The sequence below is a fragment of the Apteryx rowi genome, unplaced genomic scaffold, assembly GCF_003343035.1.
Source record: "Apteryx rowi isolate R43461 unplaced genomic scaffold, aptRow1 scaffold_853, whole genome shotgun sequence".
Classification (NCBI taxonomy): Eukaryota; Metazoa; Chordata; class Aves; order Apterygiformes; family Apterygidae; genus Apteryx; species Apteryx rowi.
The window spans coordinates 103,482-121,457 of record NW_020451153.1 but is presented as its reverse complement, the minus strand read 5'-3'; the positions used below and the strand labels follow the sequence as shown (position 1 = coordinate 121,457).

The window sequence follows — 17,976 nt, the reverse complement described above, 5'->3', positions numbered from 1 at the left end:
TATTTCTAATGTTTAAGGGTTTATTGGACTTGCGTCCTCCAACCCTCCGTCCAGAAAAAGAATTCAAACTACAAAAGGCCCAATAAAGTTGGACAGCGCGTGCCAGGCAAAGAACACACAGTAGGTTGTGGGACAGCCCCAGAGCCACACGCTGCTCTCTGGAGGGCAGCAACACCCCACATCTCCTCAGAAGTCCTTTCCCTGCTTCCCCTAGTGTGTCTCTCTCTGTGGGCTGTCCTCTCACCAGCTGCTCCATGCGCTTGTCCCTCTTTGCTGTGCTAGCAGTCTGTCCCCTGTCAACCTCCCACCACCCCAGCCTGCTCACACTCAGCAGTAGCTGTGCACTTCCACCAGGTGCCAGCATTGCTTGCACTTGACTGAGCAGCACCAGTGAAACTTGCAGCTGCATCTCTCCACCACCTCAGTCTGGGCTGTGTGGAAGCCCCTCCCACAGCACAGCAGCTCACAGCCGTCCATGGCTGGGGATGTCCGGTTGCACTGGCGGCCAGAGGTGCCAAAGACCCCACGCTGGGGGTCCCAGTTGCAGAAGTCTGGGCTGGCCGACAGGTAGACCAGGTCATGAGCTGTGTAAGGCTTGAAGCGAGAGCTCTTGGGCACCAGGAGCTTGCGAGAACCGACCCATTTGGGGTGAACTTCCGTTGCCCCCTCAAACTTTTCCTTGAGGACATTGCCCACCTTGCAGAAGGGGGGCATGACCTTCCAGCATGTGCGCACTTCGCAGGAGCCTGACACACCGTGACACTTGCACTCAACCTTCATGTGGGACAGGATAGCCTGGGGGAGGGGGGGTGGAAGGCAGCTGCCAACCAGACCTGGGACACCTTCCTCTGCACTTGCCCTACGCCTCCCGCACCTGTGGGCCCCAGAGCACCAGCCATTCTTCCACACCCCTCCCACAGGACCTGTGTGAGGGATCAGAAAGAGATCCCAGCACTCAGCTGAAGGGCAGGACCAGCCAATGGGAAGGGGAGTTTCTTTAGGCTAAACTGAGTGATTATGAAACAGAAGGGGCCCCACTCTGTGGAAAACAGTCTGGCTTTGGTCTGTAAGAGAAATCTCTAAAGCAGTGGAAGAGAAGGGAGCTTGCTTTGACACATGGGGTGTGGGGGGAATAGATCCCCTTTGAGTCAGAAGAAGGTTAAGGGGTCAGTTCTGAGAGCAGCATCTATAGAGAATGATCTGTTTGCTCAAGGGGGTTGGTGGGACAGGGAAGCACGTCAGAGAAGAATGGGAAAGTGAATTCCCTTTGAGGAAAAGGTTAGGGAAGGTAATTCACTTCTGGGCTCTGTGAGGAAAAGGAACCTGCCCTGAGAAAGGTAAGGAAAACTGGGAGCCACCTCTGAATATATAAGAAACCAGCTCCAGCACAGGGCAGCGCAGTGATGGGCTCTGAGGGAAAGGCAGCAGGACACAGACCTGCTCTGGGAGTCTGTGGCTGTCCCAAACTGCTACTCTGGGAGAGGGGGCTGGACTGAGCTCCACCTAACCAGGAAGAAACTGCAGAAGCAGGGTTTGCTTACCAGCCCTTGTTCCTGCCCTTACCTTTCTCCCAGCTTCATTATTGTGCAGGTTCATGAGAGCTCAGCTGGAGGAGATACCAGGGCTCCTTTCAGGGTTGTCTACGAAGGCTTGAGAAAATGCAATCCCATAAGACAGGTTATCAGAGCAGCCCAACCACTGGAAACCTGCAGAGGGAAAGAGGCCAGGCAATGAAGAAGGAGAGGTCCTGGGAGGAGCTCCAGAAGGGCCAAGGGCAGTGGAGCAGAAGGAGGTATTCTGGGAAGAGTGAGCTCTGTCTTCCCTCAGTGAGGGTGTTCCCCGTGGAGCTTGTCCTGTGTCATCCCCCCCTTCACCTTCAGGGCTGACTCCTCGGATCTTGCGGTCACACCCACACTTCTCCAGCTCCCCACGGCTGCAGACCCGAGTCACAGCAAAGGCAACACCTGCGGCGGAGATGGCGTGAATGAAAGCAGACTCCTGTGTGCCTGCAGCAGGGTGAGAAATGGCAGCCATCTGTTGAGCTTGGTGTGCTCCTTTGCAGAGAGAGGGAAGGCACTCATGGGATGCAGAGGGGAGGTGCGTTGGAGGGGGCTGTAACTGCATGTAGGGAGGAGGAACATAAATGGAGACTGCTTAGGAAAAAAATCACTCTCAGGATGTTCAGCTGATGCTGCATCTCCCAAGGTCTGTAACCAGCAAGGATACTCTGCTTGTGGGCAGAGGGCAGGTGGACTTCTGGCTAAGTACCCTCCCCTCTGGCACTTGCAATTCCTGGGCCCAGTGTTCCCACTGAGAGAGAGAAGTCAGTTGCTGTGCTGCCCCAGGAGCCCTGAAAGGGGAGCCTGGGTGTGAGCAAGCCCAGAACTGGGCCTCCCATGCAGGGGAGTTTGTGAGGGAGAGTCCTGCCACCTTATCTCTAGCAGCCAGTGAGAACAAGCTGCTCTTAGTTCCCTGTTTGCCTCTCCCATGCAAGCACATGTAAAATCTGTGCAGTGCTGTTTTGGGGCATGGACAGATCCTTTTTTCCTGGGCTGGAGCAAAGAGGGATTGTGACCTTGGAGCAAGAGGTTTGATTTGACCTGCTGCTCCTAAGGGTTGGGCTGGTGACAGGGATAGGGAGATCTACCAGACTGCAAAGCTAATACCCTGAATAGTCCACATGGGACCGAAAAGCCAAGTCCAGCTAAATGATAAAGAGGTTTAGCCAGAATATTTCTATTTTGTTACAGCATGTGCATTTGGTTCCAAGTTTGCTCTGTACTGACAGCTAAGCTAGTCTGTGGCTGAAGATACTGTACGTGCATGCTGGGGCAGGGCTCTGTGTGACACTTACACATTAGCCCAGGAAAGGCTGATGTGCCAAGGGGTCCCCAGCCACATATTGAGGGAAACCATGCCACAAACCAGCTCTGCCTGTGCTGCCTCCCCCTTGCCTGCTGACCTTGGATGGTGACTTTGCCGAAGACCTGAAGGCCCTGTAGGGTGGAGCAGTTCCACTGGCGAGAGTGAGACTGATGCTGGCACTCCTTGATGGCCAGCTCCACTCCATGCTTCACTGCATCCATGGCTTCGACCTGCCTCTGGCAAATGCATACCTGCTCCTCTCCCTTGGTGTTCCTTCTAATGTGTGGCCTTTGTGTTGCCCACATTCCTTTCTCCACCCTTTTCTCACAGATCTGCCTATTCTCCTGGGAGACAGCACCTCCCTAAGTGACTTTCCAATCCAGATGGTATAAGTCCAAAGCATACTTACAGCCAGGTCACAGCAAGGACATGCTGCACTGGAGTCAGTACCACGTACAGCCACACCATCTCCATCCTGTCCCTGGTGAAACTTCACCTTCAGCCCCTGTGCATCAGTCATCTGACCCTCGACTCCTCACACCCGGCAGTTGCTCTCACAGCAGCTCCGACCCAGCGCTGCAAAGAACAGGTAGCCCCAGCCCTGGACAACAGCCCTGTTGTGCCTGTCAGCATCGGATTCCTGGTGGCCCAGAGAAATCTGCCAGGTTGGCCCTGTGAGGTCATCCACACCAGCACTGTCCCCAACAGCTAGTGGGGGAACATGGGAGAGCTCTGAACTAGGTCTCCGGGGCAAGTATCTGTCCGAGGGAGCTCACATGGCTGGGGATAGCATCAATGTCTGACACCTGGTCTCTGCAGTTCTGTAAGCAGATGATCTAGTGATCTTTCTCAGCAGTCAATTTCCTTCATCGGCAAAAAGCAGCCTGGGACCCAATCAGTAGCAGACAGACTCTTCCATGCAAGAAAAACCTGGCAGCATCAAGCAGCTGTTACTAGACCCTCCAGCTCATCATTTCTTTCTGATACCAAGCCCTTTGGGGAGCCAGTTTCCCTGCAGTGACAGTTCATGGGAGCAGAAAGGAGAAGACCGGCTGCCTCCCTCATCCCCAGCCACCATCCTTGATGATCCTCCCTCATCTACCTCCCCCAGGCTGGAGATTCCTCTTTTCTACCCTGCAGCCCACATAGCTACAGCAAACAGACACAGCCTGGCTGCTTCTTGGCTCTTAACTCTTTCCCTTGCAGTTCTCCCTTCACCCCACCCTTTTCCCCCATGGCAGGAGGGACTGTCCTTTCCCTTACCCTGCGAAGGCATAATGGGGTCACTGCCCCTCTTCTCTGTGGGTAGACCTTTCCTAAGAACCTCTGAGAGGTTAGGAAAATTTGAGTTGGGTGATTATGGAGTTGAAATATCCTGAGATTAATGACTGTCATCCCCCCATTAGGCCTGGGAAATTCCAGTTGTCCTGAAGTCTCTGGAAGGAGTAACTCCTGTGCACACCCTGGAGGTTTCTCCTTTTCCTGCCTGAATCACTCAGAAAGTGAAATACTGCTACTCTGGCCTTGTTACAGGTCTTCCACATCTTCCGCATGCCCCACATGCGGGCTAACCCCTTTGTTACACTTTTCTACATTTCCCCACTCAAAAAGATTTGAAGAGTGTTTGGGTCTCTCAGCCATCCTTTCAAACCTGACCAATCCCTCTGTTGTAGCATGCTTTTCATTTCTCCGCTCATCTCTGCACCTCTGTGCTTCTCTAGCTGTGCTTGGTCCTTGCTCCTGCCTTTTGGAGTCAGTACTCTGGGGCGGCAGACATGTTAGGATCTGTAGCACCAGGGCGTAGCCTCTGACACACACACACACACACACACACACACCCCGGTAATCTGGTTTTACCTGCTGCCAACTTAGACAGCAGTGAGGAAATGCAGGGGGGTGTGCTGTTCTTCCCAATGAGCCAAGCCTCCAAGAAGCAGCTCAGGGACAAAGCTGTGAGCCCCCCTGGGAGGGGCAGCAGGAATTCGCAGGAGGATATGCCAAGACCCGGTGAGGTGAGTGAACCTGATTGATTGTGTAATGGATGCTGTGGGGCAGCGCAGACCTGTGGACTAAGCTCATTTCCACTGTGTCTTCCTCTCCTGATACACATGGTAAGGCCAGGACTGCCAGGCTTAGCCAGGTGTGTGCCTGCATGTGCATGGAGGGGGACCTCAGCAGAGGGGAAGGTTCCCACGGACTTTTTGCAAAGGGGGAAGGACCCCTACTAACATCTTTGCAAGCCCTTAATAGTACCAGAGCCTTCACGGAAATTAAAAAAGATGTGAAGAGCTGTGAGAACAAAGATCCCAGCAACTAGGAAGTGAGAAAGGGGGTCTGGTTGCTAAAAGACAGGCACTAAAATGAAACAGGATGAGATCAGTCTTTTGGGTGCTATTGTGTCCTCTAAGGATTTATGAGCAGCAGGGACATATATCCCTTGGTGTGTCACTCCCTGAAAGAGGAGGCAGTGACAGCAGAACAAGGGACACATGGAGCGAGAAAGTCAAACACAAGCAGTAGCATCCAGCGCATGGAGGAGCTGGGCAAGGGTTGCAGAGAAAGAAGAACCTGTAGGCATGGCAGTTTTTTCTCAGGGCAGGAGAGAGCAGCTGTTCCTAGGAAAGGAAAATAGTAGGATTAGGAGCGTCCCCTTGACCCCTGTCTTCTTCCAGGTATGCTGGGACTGACAAAGCAGAAATAGGACTTCAGAAAGCAAGACTGCAGGATGGACTCTACAGAGGGTAGATCCCATCCCAGTTACACCTGGCAGTGTCAGGTCTCGGACGTCCTGCTAATTCAGCACTTGCACTTTCTTAGTGCTGTGTCTCCCGCAACTTTTGACAATGGGATTAACATTTGTGACAAACATGCCCTTGTCTGCCATGGACACTGTGCTTGGTTCTTTCTGTGCCCTTGCCTCATGCCCGTAGTGCACAGCTGGGCCCCACACAGCAGCTCTGCACCAAAGTGCCCAAGCCCATGGGACTGATAAGGTGCTGAGCCTTTGCGCTGGCTAGTGATTAAATTGTCTTTGTGTGCTTGCTTTTGCTCTCACTTCCCATATTTCACTTCTGTCTCTTCTATTTGGCAATATTTTGGGGAAGGGGATGTTTTAATTTTCCCATGCTGATCCTGGCTTGAGTTAGCACGGCAGCAAAGATGAGCAAATATTTGACACTACGACCCAGGGCAGATCTCCTCAGTTACGAATGCACCTGGGTGTTGCTTCTTTCACAATTATGTTTGCTTTCATAGGATATGTTTTAGCTTATCAGCTTCAGATAGCAAAGTTCATGCTTCGTGGCCAGCCAGCAGTGCATCAGGAAGTGAGAGGAGGGAAGATGAACTGCAGCACGGCAGACAGAGCCCGGCTGTGGTATGGTAGGGAGCAGCTGTGGCTCGGATGAACAAGTAGCCAGAGAGCCAGCACAATCTGTTTTGATTCAAGCTGATTGCAGTTTTGGTGCCTGAATTGAAATCGCTACAGTGGCGTCAAGCGTTAGACAGCAAGCCCGCGTGCAGCCCCAGCTCTTCGCCAGCAGAGAGGTAAGCAAACAGGAAGCAGTCAGAGAGCTGGGTGGTTTGAGAGCGCAGGGCATCCAACCTGGCAAGCTGCGGAGCATGCCAGAACTGACCACTGGGCAATGAGAATGCCTCTACGTTTCTCTTTAGTTGCATAGCGAATTGAGAAGTGTGAGGCAGGTCTCAATATTCATTCAAATGGAGGTTTTCTGTGATACAAAAGGCATTGTCTGTGTGCAGTTTACTTCTCAAGGTGCCCACAATGGACAAACATCCTTTTCCATGGGCTGCCATAGGAGATGAAGGTGAGTGATACTTCTAGTGACTAGGCAGAAGCAGTATGGTCAGATCTCATGAGTTAAGTACAGAGGTGTGAGCTCCAATGTCACACATCTTTCACTAAAAACAGACACTCTAAGTCTCAAAAATCTCTATGGGTGTAATCATCACAATAATCTAATCTCATAGTTAGGAAAAAGGTGAAAAGTGGGGTTTAAATATCACCAACAGGCAAAAAGCACCCACATTTACAAAATATATATACTTGCAATTTCTAAAGCAACCATAGGATTTTTTTTGAGGTCTGGCACATTCTTTGTTTTTTCCTCTTGGTTTCAGATCTACTAAATCAGCTTCTGCAGTTTGTGGCTTCATCTGCACTGCTCTGCTCACTTGCCACCCTGATGCTGAGCTCTCTGTCTGCGTCCACAGGGCAGCCCCAGAGTGTCCCAGGGCTTAAACATCAAGTCACCATCAGAAATATTGGCTACCCTCTTGTGGCATGCTCAGCAATACTTCTCTAGCTCTCTCCTTTCACCTCATCTCTCTGCTCCATGAAAATCCTATATTCCACCATGCTGTGCTCCTTCATCATTTGTGCAGTGCCAGCAGACAGTGACAAGGTGCCTCTCAGGCACTCGGGTAGGATGCTGTTGGGAGAGAAGATGCGAAGTGCCAGGCAGAGAGATACCAGACACACATCTCAGGGCCCATCTGCCTCTTCCAGCCCCTATAAGCAAGTATAGTTAGGTTTTCCCACCCTGTAAATGATAAATTCAAAAGCCTTGCACATTTTGCATGTCCTGTGGGGCCACCAAGACTGCCTTCAACAGACCTTGGGCCTGACCTCTGACTTGTCTTCTGCTGGTGCTGGACCTGGCAGAACATCCCCGTCTAAGGCCATCAGGAGCCCCTCACCCCAGCCAGGGCTGTGGGCACCTCCTGAGTGCTGGGAGGAGGTACATGGCTGGTTGTGGCCAACGCGGGGCAGCCACAGGAGGGTGTATTTGGGAGGGAGGGCAGCGCCTTCTTGCAGCTGTTTTTCAGGTTGTCCGCCATGCTCCAGCATCACATTCTCCTCTCCGCTCACCCAGCAATAGCAGCTGACACCAGTGTCCCCCCATCTCATGCACACACCAGCAGCCCTTCCTCCCTCACCAGCAGCTGATGCCAGTGTTTTCCCCTCTTCCCTTCTAGTTTCTACAGCGCCTCTTCCCCTGCAGCAGTTGATTATAGTGAGTGAGTGTGTGCGACTGTGTGTGTGTGTGCGTGTGCGTGTGCAGATGTTATGTCCCTATCATACCCCCTTCCCCCCTCCCAGAGCAACAATACTAGCAATAAATTCACCTTCCGCCTGAAACTGTGACAGGAAGAGGTATCTGCCTAGGTGGTATTTCTAGCTTGAATTGCTCTTTTCTGTCTTCACTAGAAAAAAGGCCATGGTCTGGGCAGATGACCACAGGCCTTCAGGAGCTCACACTGATCTACACTGAGAGATAAAAATAAACCACCTCCACCTGCTGGGTCACTCAAGGTCAATTATCAAACAGAAAGTTCCTTCAGGATTTCAAGGCAGCATCTCATCATGAGGAGGATGATTTCTATAGAGGAATCCGGAAATCTGAAATATCTACTTGGTTGCTTTTTCCCTATTGCGAGTTTAAGCTGTGATACCACTGCTTCCTTGCACAGTCGATGACAAGAACTCTCAGCAGCTTTTGCGTAGAGCAAAGAATACCTGAGGTTCTCTTAGAGGCCAACCACAAAGAATATCACCTGTGGCTCTTGGACATTAACTAAAAAGGATACTCAAATCAATTTCAGCACTTGTACACTCTATCTCCCCACTCCCAATCTGCTTCATCAAGAGCTCTCTTCTTCAGTGAGGAACAGAGAGAACAGTACCTCCAGAGCCCTGTAGAGAATAGCTCTGTTTCCACAACTTCCTCTTTCCAAAGAGGGTGGATGTAAGCATCCCATATTGGGTCTCATCTTGATTATAGTATCTCTTATTTCAAAGTTCAGGCTATCACCTTATCTTTAATAATACCACAGCTCATGGTGATGATCTTTGCTTCAAATTTAGAACTTTGTTATTTGGTGCCTCAGCGGCTTAAGGGCTGATATGTATGACAAGACCACACAGAAAAAAGAGAAGGTGATGGTGAAGATAAAACTCAACAAATTTCTTGGACTGCTTTTCATAACAGGAGTGTCTGGGTGATTTCCATGGCAGAAATTCTCCTTATGGGGAAATTTATCAAAAGACTGTCTCTAATCAGAATGTTGGAAGGAAGGGTTATAGAGCAACAAGATGAAGTAAACAGCAAATCTCCAAAACCACAGGGCTTCTACCCCAGAATTCCAAAAAGAACTCAAGGAAAGTGCTGACTAATTGTGGTGTACAAACACTTGCTTAAAACTGCTTTTAAAGACTGACTAACAGACACAATTTGAGAAAAGGCTCCATGGATATTGGGGGATTTAAGACCAGTGGGGGCCGATGTCTGAGCTAGACAAATTAGTAGAAACTATTTTATATATTTATTTATTTATTTACAAAATAAAGGAAAAAAGTAAAACTAGCAGGCATGCAGACACAGCTGCTGTACTGGGGAATAGTCAACATGGATTTTGTAAGGGGATGATGTGTCTCACAGTCCTGCTGGAGTTCTTTGAAGAAATCAACAAGCACACAGACAGTGGCCCAGGTGAATTTCCAAAGGCTTTCAAAAGGCCCCTCGCTAATGATGCTTAAAGAAAATAAGATAAAAGGTCCCTACATGGATAAAGTTTGGTTAGAAGATAGGACAGAGAATGAGAGTAAATGGTCAGTTTTCCCAGTGGAGTTCCAAGATACCTGTTCTGGGTCTTGGGCTGTTCAACTTATTCATAAAGGACCTGGGAAAGAGGATGAATAATGAAATAACAAAACTACTGGAGATGTAAAATTGTTCAAAGTAGAAAAGATGAGAGTTGGCTGTGAAGAACTGCAGAGATTATTAGGAGAGTGAGTGACTGGTGTTAAAAATGACAGCTGAAATTCAATCTAGCTAAGTGATGAGAAAAAACAATCTGAACTGACCATTACCGCTTGTGAATGAGATCCTCATCCTCAGCTCAGTGCATCCACATCTTTACTACATGCATTTCAGCACTCCACCCCAGGGCTCACAAAGGCTATAGCAGAACTGGAAAGGTTCTGAGAAAACCAACAAGGATGATCAAAAGTACAGCATGGCTCTTCTGTGAGAAACAACTAAGAAGACTAGAACCATCAGCCTCAAAAAAGAAGGTGGCTGATGGGGAATATGGTGGAAGTTTATAAAATCATGAGTGATAAGGAGAAGGTGAATAGGGATCAGTTTTTCTCTGTCTCTTCCAGCACTAAAACTAGGAGCTGAATCTAGCAGGTGGCAGATTCAAAAAGAGTATAAAGAGGTAGTTCTTTGCGTGAGATGCAGCTAAGTTGTGGAACTCCTTGGCACTCCTTAGCACTGGACGTTGTAGATACTAAATTTTACAGGGATTCAAAAAGCAACTACAAAAAAATCATGCAAGAAAAATCCACTGAGGACTATTAAATATAACTATGTCACCTCTGGCTCAGGAAGTCCCTGGCTGGGCTACAATTTGTTGGAAGCAGAAAGAGAACTTGGGGGAGTATCACTACATAACTGCACTGTCCTTATATTGTCTCTTCATCATCCATTACTGGCCGTTATTTCGGATAGGCAACATTTCAGATAAACAGACCACTGATCTGACACAGTATGGGCCACACTTACATACTTGTGTTCTCTAGCAGTGTTTATTGAATACCTCTTGATAAAAACAGCTTGTCTATGGAGTTAAGTCACCTTCACCTGACACCTGGCTGGTCTGGGCACACGTGTTACAGCAGGTCATCAGGTAAGTTACAGCTGCTCTGTCACAGGTCCTCAGCCTTACTGTGTTTCAGTCAAGACAAAGGTGCTCTCCAGTCTGTTCAGTAGGGAGTTATTGCAGGGTTTTAGCACTAGCACAATCTGGCATGTGTCCCTCAACATTTTCTGAGGCAGCTAATCATTTCACTTAAAACCAATAATATTCTTGTATATTTGCCTTGTCTCCCTGGGTTATCTTATACTTTACTTAAGCAAGTGTTCACACAAAGTTTTCTGCCAGCCTCTTCAAAAATGGATGAGAGCCACTCAGATGTAGTTTGACAGACCAGTAGAAGTTTCTCTAAGAAACCTGGCATGTTGGCAGACCTGCCCAACAACAAAAAAGGATGGGCAAATAGATAGCTGTCTTCTTTTTATCCCTGCTCTCTCATATTAGAACTCCACTTTTATTATCAGACATATATTCATCAGAATAAAAGATCAGCGTGTGCTTCTACCTTTAATAGATCCTCCCTCTAAGCCTGTGCATTGCCCCACAATGCGATCCAGAAGGTCTGGCATGCCTATCAAGCCATGCCTGAAATTTTTTCCTATTTTTAAAGAAAATTTACTCTGTTTTTTTTCCCTTTAGACTTTCATAGAGGGCATAGGTTGCTGGGTGGCATCCTCTTACAGTAAGCTCCACTTTATATAAAATTTTCCTTCAGACAGAAAAAATTCTACTTTCCTTTTGAGGTAAATCACACTCTACATAAGCTCTATCAGGGAGTCCCTATCTAACCCCTACAAACATGCTTACTAACCCTTACTCCACTGCAACAGCTTTCAGAGCAGATGACTGGTTTTAGGTTCATAGGATAATTCAGGTCGGAAGGGACCTCAGAAGGTGTCTTGTCCAACCTCCTGCCCAAAGCAGGGTCAGCTATCAGATCAGACTAGGTTCTCATGGCTTTATGCAACCTGGTCTTGAAAACTTCCAAGGGAGAAGACTCCATGTCCTCTCTGGCCAACCTGTTGCACTGCCTGAGTGTCCTCATGGTGAAAAAGTTTTTCACTATATTCAGTCTGAATGTCTCTTTTTTCAGTGTATGCCTGTTGTCTCTTGCCCTACTGCCACGCACCACTGTGAACAGCCTAGCTCTGTCCTCCTCCAACAACCTCCTTGCAGGTATGGGAAGGCTGCTGTTAGGTCTCCCAAAGCCTTCTCTTCTCCAGGCTGCACAAGCCCAGTTCCCTCAGACTCTCCTCATAAGGCAAGTTCTCCAGCCCCCTGACCATCTTGGTGGCCTTCCACTGGACCCACTCCAGTTGATTAGTGTTTAGCACGGTAGTGCTACCATTAGTATATAGAATGGTTGCCAACCTCACACTGCTTAGGAGTCACAGGTGTGTTTGCCCACATGAATCCCATGGTCCTTCCTCCATTACTGTGTGTAATGGCCTTATCTGGGTGTTCTGCCCTGCGTTGGTAAAAGAACAGGGTGGGATGTGGGCTGTCTCATGCTTTATGGTGTCATAAGCAGGACAATGATCTAAGGACACACCCCCTTATAGGCACTACCAGTCTGGTGCAAGAAAGCATACCAAAAGAGCTAGAGAAGTAACTGTGTGAACGTAAGCAACTTAAGCAACTTCAGCTGCTGTAACATAAATCTCTCTTTACTTGTGCTTAGCTGGAATTTCTTAATTAAATTGCAGCACAGTCATTTCTGCCATCACAACCCTGTTATTCTGTCTATTACAGATCTTGAGGAAGGAACTGAGATGCATCTGCTGCCCTGGTCCCTTTGCACTCTTGTCCCTAGAAACATGGGTAAGGTGCATCTATCCATTGAAGTTTATCCATTCTGGTCAAGCCCTTAGCTGGGACTCAGGTTTCTGTGGGTTGTTTCACCTAGGAAGAAAAGCTAGGGTGGAGTCAAGCCTACCTGTAGTGTAATCTTTATCTATAATGCATGTACGAAGTCCTGTTTCTCTGATATAAAACAGTATCATACAGTTTTTGCTCTGTTCTAAGTTTCTTTCTCTCTCTCTCTTTTTTTTCTTTTTACTGGAGCTGTCTTGACTATTTTCCCTGTGTGCTCTTGTGCTGTCCATTTCTTATATGCCTGTGTCACACCCAGTGATGAAAACAAAATAAATTTTCTGGGGCTGAATAGTAAATGATTCCTTACAGCAGTTACACCCTCTGTGTTCTTGCTTCTTCTGCCATTTCATCACTCACTCTTCTACTGCACATTTTTCTTTGTCTCTTTTCTTTCTTCATGTGTTCTTGCAGCAGAAGCCACCATGGTGGAATTTTGACCTTTCAAGAAATTTACCCCTCTAAATTAAACTATTCTTTCTTGATCTTCCACTCTTACCAGGAACTGTGCTAACTTTCAACAATCGGCAATGACCCTCCATCATGTCAGCATCCCCATAACCACTGGAAATTATTGCTGAGCTAGAGGTGACTTCTTTACCATCCCTGTCAGATAACCACTGACCAGCAAGTTAAAGCAGCACCAGTCAAGAGACAGACAAGCCCATCTACTTCTCTGCTGCAGATGAAGGGAGTGACCTGCTCATAGCTTCCTAGAGGGAAATGACTTCTTCCAGTTCTTTTCTTTGCGCCTCCTTAGCCTACCAGCAGTCTCAGCCATCTCACTGAGACTTTCTCCTGTTCCCCGCTGAGCATGTCAGCTGCCAATGTGTCTGAGCCTTGCAAGGATTACAACTTCAGCCACCATCTCCTTCTGCCTGGCTACATCCTGATCTTCATTACGGGTTTGATGCTCAATGTGATGGCCCTCTGGATCTTCACGCACTACCTGCGCCTGAAGTCTGTGGTGATGATCTACATGTTCAACCTGGCCGTGAGTGACCTCATCTTCACACTTCCTCTGCCACTGCGACTCTACTACTATTCCAACCACCACTGGCCCTTTGATAACTTTCTGTGCCAGGTCTCTGGATCTGTCTTCCAGATAAACATGTATGGTAGCTGCCTCTTCCTCATGTGCATCAACCTGGACCGCTACATTGCCATTGTCCACCCGCTCCGCTGGAGGCATCTGCGGCGCCCCAAAGTGGCCAAGGTCCTTTGCCTGATCGTCTGGATTATGATCCTCATGGGCTCCATCCCCACAGCCATGGTCCACAAGCAAAACCACTGTATGACACAGAACCAGACCATTCATCTGTGCTTTGAAAGCTTTAGTGACAACATGTGGCAGAACAACCTCTTCCCTCTAGTTGTCCTGGCTGAAATCCTGGGTTTTCTCCTGCCTCTGAGCTCTGTGATGTACTGCTCGATTCGGATCTTTTGGGAGCTCTGCCAGGCCAGCCAGACAAGGACCCTGCGACAGCAGAAGACCATCCGTCTCCTCTTGGTCAATCTGGTCATCTTCATCATCTGCTTTGTGCCCTACAACACTACCCTGGCAGTTTACGGGATGATAAAAGCCCACATACTGAAGGTTGAGAAACAAACACAAGCCTCTGTGCGCCAAGTGCTAATTGTGACCATGCTATTGGCCAGTATGAACTGCATGCTGGACCCCCTGATATACTACTTTAGCACTGAGGGTTTCCAAAACACCTTTAAGAAACTGCAGCAGGGACAAGCCTGGGACTCAGATGTAGGGATGCTGAAGAATCAGGTTGTGGAAAATAAGTCCCACCAAGTCCATACTTCCTCAAAAGTGAAACAGTTTCCAGCTGATAATTTTATCCATCCAAGTGAATCTTTGCCATCACTTCCTACTACAATATTCCTGAATGCCCCTATTGAGGACTCGGAAATATAACCACAGAAAAGTCATGTCATTGCTGAGTTGCAGAGTGGCCCATTCAATAGTTAAAGCAAGATGGTGGGAAACAGGTCAGGGTAAATTAGCAAACCGTTTGAGGGAGGGAGCACAGCAGGTTCTATGTGGGTGAACCTGGTGAGACAAACAGGAAGGATGAAAGGTTGTTTTGAATAAATATGCTGGTGACATGGTCCCACCTAAATCTTCTGGTACAGGAAACATACAGTGGGAAACAAGTGCTTGAAACAAACCTATTCTGTCTAGTTCTGGTCAGCATGGATTCCTATAGCAAGTCCATCCTGCCTGAGCACCTCCTTGCTGCACATGTAACTGGAAGGTGAAATGGTTGTTGGAATACTTAGAACACAGATGTGGTACACATTGCTGACAGAGTAAATTTAATAGTAAAGACCATGGAAAAAATGTTTTTTTTAACTGGATGCCTCAGTTTGAGTCCTAAGTCCAGTTTTGGGCACCCAATTAAGTGATTTAATTTTCAAAAAGTGTTTAAGCATCTAGCAACCCTTGCTGAGGTCAAGGGAACAGCTGAGTGTTTAGTACTCTTACAGAAAATAGGTTCCTAAATGTATAATAAGTCACAGACCTTAGCAAAGCAATGTTTTGGCAGTATGTCAAATGTACTTGTTCAGCTGCACATACACACACACATGCAGCACAATGGGATATACATTTACCTAAGGCAAAAGAGTTTGGGAAACACTAGCATTCTTGAAAATACACCCAGCATTCATAACGGCCACAGAAACAGAGGGATACCAACTAATGCCACTTCTGTGGATTACATAGACATTAGTGCTTTGCACTTTTTCTTGTCACTTAGCCACTGGGTGATTGATATCAAGGTCTGGGTGATTTTCATTCTCAAAGAGAAATGATACCACAGAATGAAGCTGTGATGAAATATATTTGCTTGCACTGTTTGTACATGCTTTTCAGCCTGCACTGTAGACTGAAGTCCTGTAAATCTCCCCAGAAGAGAGAGACTCAACTATACACAGGCAATCCCAGAAACCACAGTTATCCACTCCTGCCAATGTTCAAGGCTCACCTTTCCACCAGCACTACAACAGAACCTCTCTTTGGCTTCCAGTAGGACTCAGAAAAGCAGTACTAGCTTATCCTGGAGTGGATCCATTACAGTATAAATGATTTTTTAAAAAAATGCTAAAGGAATGATAATGGAAAGTGTCTAGAAATGTTGTGCAAAGTCCAAGTCTCTAGACTGTTGCCTTCTAAATTAGCAAAGAATCACATTTCAAGCCCTCACCCTGTGACTGCTGTGGGAAAAAAACTATGGCAATGCATGATATTTTTGTGTTACAATACAGTTTAGGAGATACAGGGATTCAAATCCACCTTTCTAGTCTCCCTTGAAGACCTGTCCTAGTATTACAGGTCACTATAGATGCAAGTGGCTAGATGGTGAACCTCTCCACAGAGAGATCTTTGTGCTACAGGCTGTTTTGGGAGACATCTGTTCTAGGGAGGCCACCTACATCCCCCTTTCTCAGCACATGCATCACCAACAAACTAGTGTTGAAATAAGTCAGCAGATGAAAGACATTTAATGGTGTCTGAGAGATTGCAGTGAGAGAGATGGAGAAGGCTTGAGGGAGAGCAGGTATTTCTGTTTTGAAAATTCAAGACTGTGACATGAACATGAATCATCTGTGAAATAATGCAGCTGGAAAGGAAACAAACCTGAGTGCACAACTTTTGGTGGGGTGTGATGTTACTCTTTTGTTCTGGAACTTATGGGGTAGAGGACTGATGTTACAGCAGATGCACTGCTGCCCGTTTCCACAGCTGCCTCCCCCTTCCTCCTTCTTAGACCCTTTTCCTTGTCCCTTTTCCTCTGGTACTGTTTCCCTCCCCCAGATTCTTCATAGATTCACAGAAATATTTAGGTGGGAAGGGGCCTCTGCAGCTGCTCACAGCAGATTGTCAGGAAGCAGTGAGGGACGGCTGCTCCCTAAAGGAAGGGGAGCTGGGAGCCGAACGTGATAGCAAGGCAGACAGAGGAAGCAGCTTCACCAGTAAGGGCCCCGTCCCAAAGTACTTGAGCAAGGTGAGCAGAACAGGCATGTTGACAGTAGCCAGGTTCAGCTAAGAATCCAGATGGTCAGACAAGTCTGTGGTGGCAAGGCAGGTCCAAGTTCAGACTTGGTCAAGTCAGCAAGTCAGCATCAGGATCAGGTCCAGAGACAGTAATAAGGGTAAACCAGAGTCCAGTGATCACCAGACAAGTCAATGGTGACAAAGCCTCTGGTCAAGCCAGGAAGTCTGTCCATGGGCCTGGATCAGGATCTGGATCAACCTGATACATAGCCAGGTACAGGAAGGGCTGTAATGCAGCTTCAGCATAGCTAGAGGGAACTAAGAACAAGAGACCAAGCTTAAAAGCAGCTCCTGGGACAAGAGGGGTCAGCCCTGGATGAGGCCTCCCAGCAGAGCTTTCTGGAAACTCTTCCCAAAGTCACCAGAGGGAAGGGGCAGCCCTCAGCTGCACTGTCTCTAACTTGGTCCCACACCCACACAGCACCAGCCCCAGGAGGGGATAGGATGCGCTCAGGGCCCTGAACTAACACCAAAGCTAGATCAGGTTGCTCAGTGTGGAAGAATGGTTAAGTGAAAAGGGGCATGATCTCTTAGAAGTGAGCAATCCTGTCTTCACGATGGAGGGAGGATCCCACATCTATGCGAGCTGTCCTTGAACAGCACAAAAGAAGGAAGCTACAAGGAGGTAAACAAGTCGACAGACCTCTCCACGCGAACAGCAAGCCTGCACCAATCATATATCCGCTCTAGGCGCATGAACAAAGATTGTGAGCCAATCATATAGCTATCGCTATCACATGCTCTTATTGCCTGTCTATATATACTCTGTAAAAGCTTGAATAAAGGGAGAACGATCATACTCACATTGAGACTCATCGTTACTCCGGGTCCGTCTCCCACTCCGACAGCTCAGGGCCATGAGTCCTGAATATCTCCAAGGATGGTGCCCTCTGGGCACCTGTGCCAGTGCCAAACTACTTCCAGGGGAGAGTTTTTCCCTTATGTCTAATATGAATTTCCCTTGTTGCAAGTCATGGCTGTTGCCTCTTGTGCTTTCTCTGTGCCCCTTCAAGAGGAGTCTGGCTCTGCTTTCTGTATACCCTTCCTTCAGGTAGAGTCAGACACCAGTTAGAGCCCCTTGGCTTTCTCTTCTCCAGGTTGAACAAACCCAGCTCCCTCAACCTCTCCTCATAGGCTGAGTGCTGCAGTCCCCAGTCACCTTATTGACCCCCTGTGGGACTGCCTGCAGGTTGTTGATGTCTCTCTTGTACTTGTAGACCCAATGCTGCACAGCAGTACTCTAGATGTGGCCTCCCAAGCACTGCACAGTGGGCAATGATTGCTTCCTTCAACCTGTTGGCTGCGGTCTTGCTAATAGAGTCCAAGATGTGGGAAGCATCAACAAAACCACCAAGGAAAGACAGACACCACTGTCTGAGCCTGATGGCACAGAAGACCTTTGGGAGGCATGTGCATCATCCCTGCACAGGTGGCCCCAGAGCATACTTCCGCTCCTAGCACCTTCAGAGAGGCCCCAAACTCTCCAGAGC

General features: G+C 48.1%; 2 protein-coding genes across 5 annotated transcripts; one reads left to right on the top strand and one right to left on the bottom strand.

Annotated features, from left to right (window-relative positions):
- Positions 1–327: 327 nt before the first annotated feature.
- On the bottom strand, positions 328–3,170 carry LOC112977658 (protein Wnt-4-like). The gene is given in 4 exon segments (XM_026090212.1): positions 328–795; positions 1,564–1,706; positions 1,875–2,006; positions 2,963–3,170. Coding segments are annotated over 4 exon segments (951 nt in total).
- Positions 3,171–4,863: 1,693 nt separating this feature from the next.
- Positions 4,864–17,276, top strand: LPAR5 (lysophosphatidic acid receptor 5). 4 transcript variants are annotated; one of them, XM_026090254.1, is made up of 3 exons: positions 4,864–4,877; positions 12,298–12,366; positions 12,920–17,276. In XM_026090254.1, exon 3 carries the CDS (start codon positions 13,232–13,234, stop codon positions 14,342–14,344), a length of 1,113 nt encoding a protein of 370 aa, XP_025946039.1. In that variant the 5' UTR covers positions 4,864–4,877; positions 12,298–12,366; positions 12,920–13,231; the 3' UTR covers positions 14,345–17,276. The 4 variants fall into 4 exon arrangements, with proteins under 4 accessions (XP_025946039.1, XP_025946038.1, XP_025946041.1 ...); XM_026090253.1 differs by lacking the exon at positions 4,864–4,877 and adding an exon at positions 6,213–6,411; XM_026090255.1 differs by lacking the exon at positions 4,864–4,877 and adding an exon at positions 10,555–10,578.
- The last annotated feature ends 700 nt before the right edge of the window (positions 17,277–17,976 follow it).

Excerpts from the sequence above, each read along its gene's own strand:
- LPAR5 (XM_026090254.1), top strand. The coding sequence starts at position 13,232 with ATGTCAGCTGCCAATGTGTCTGAGCCTTGCAAGGATTACAACTTCAGC.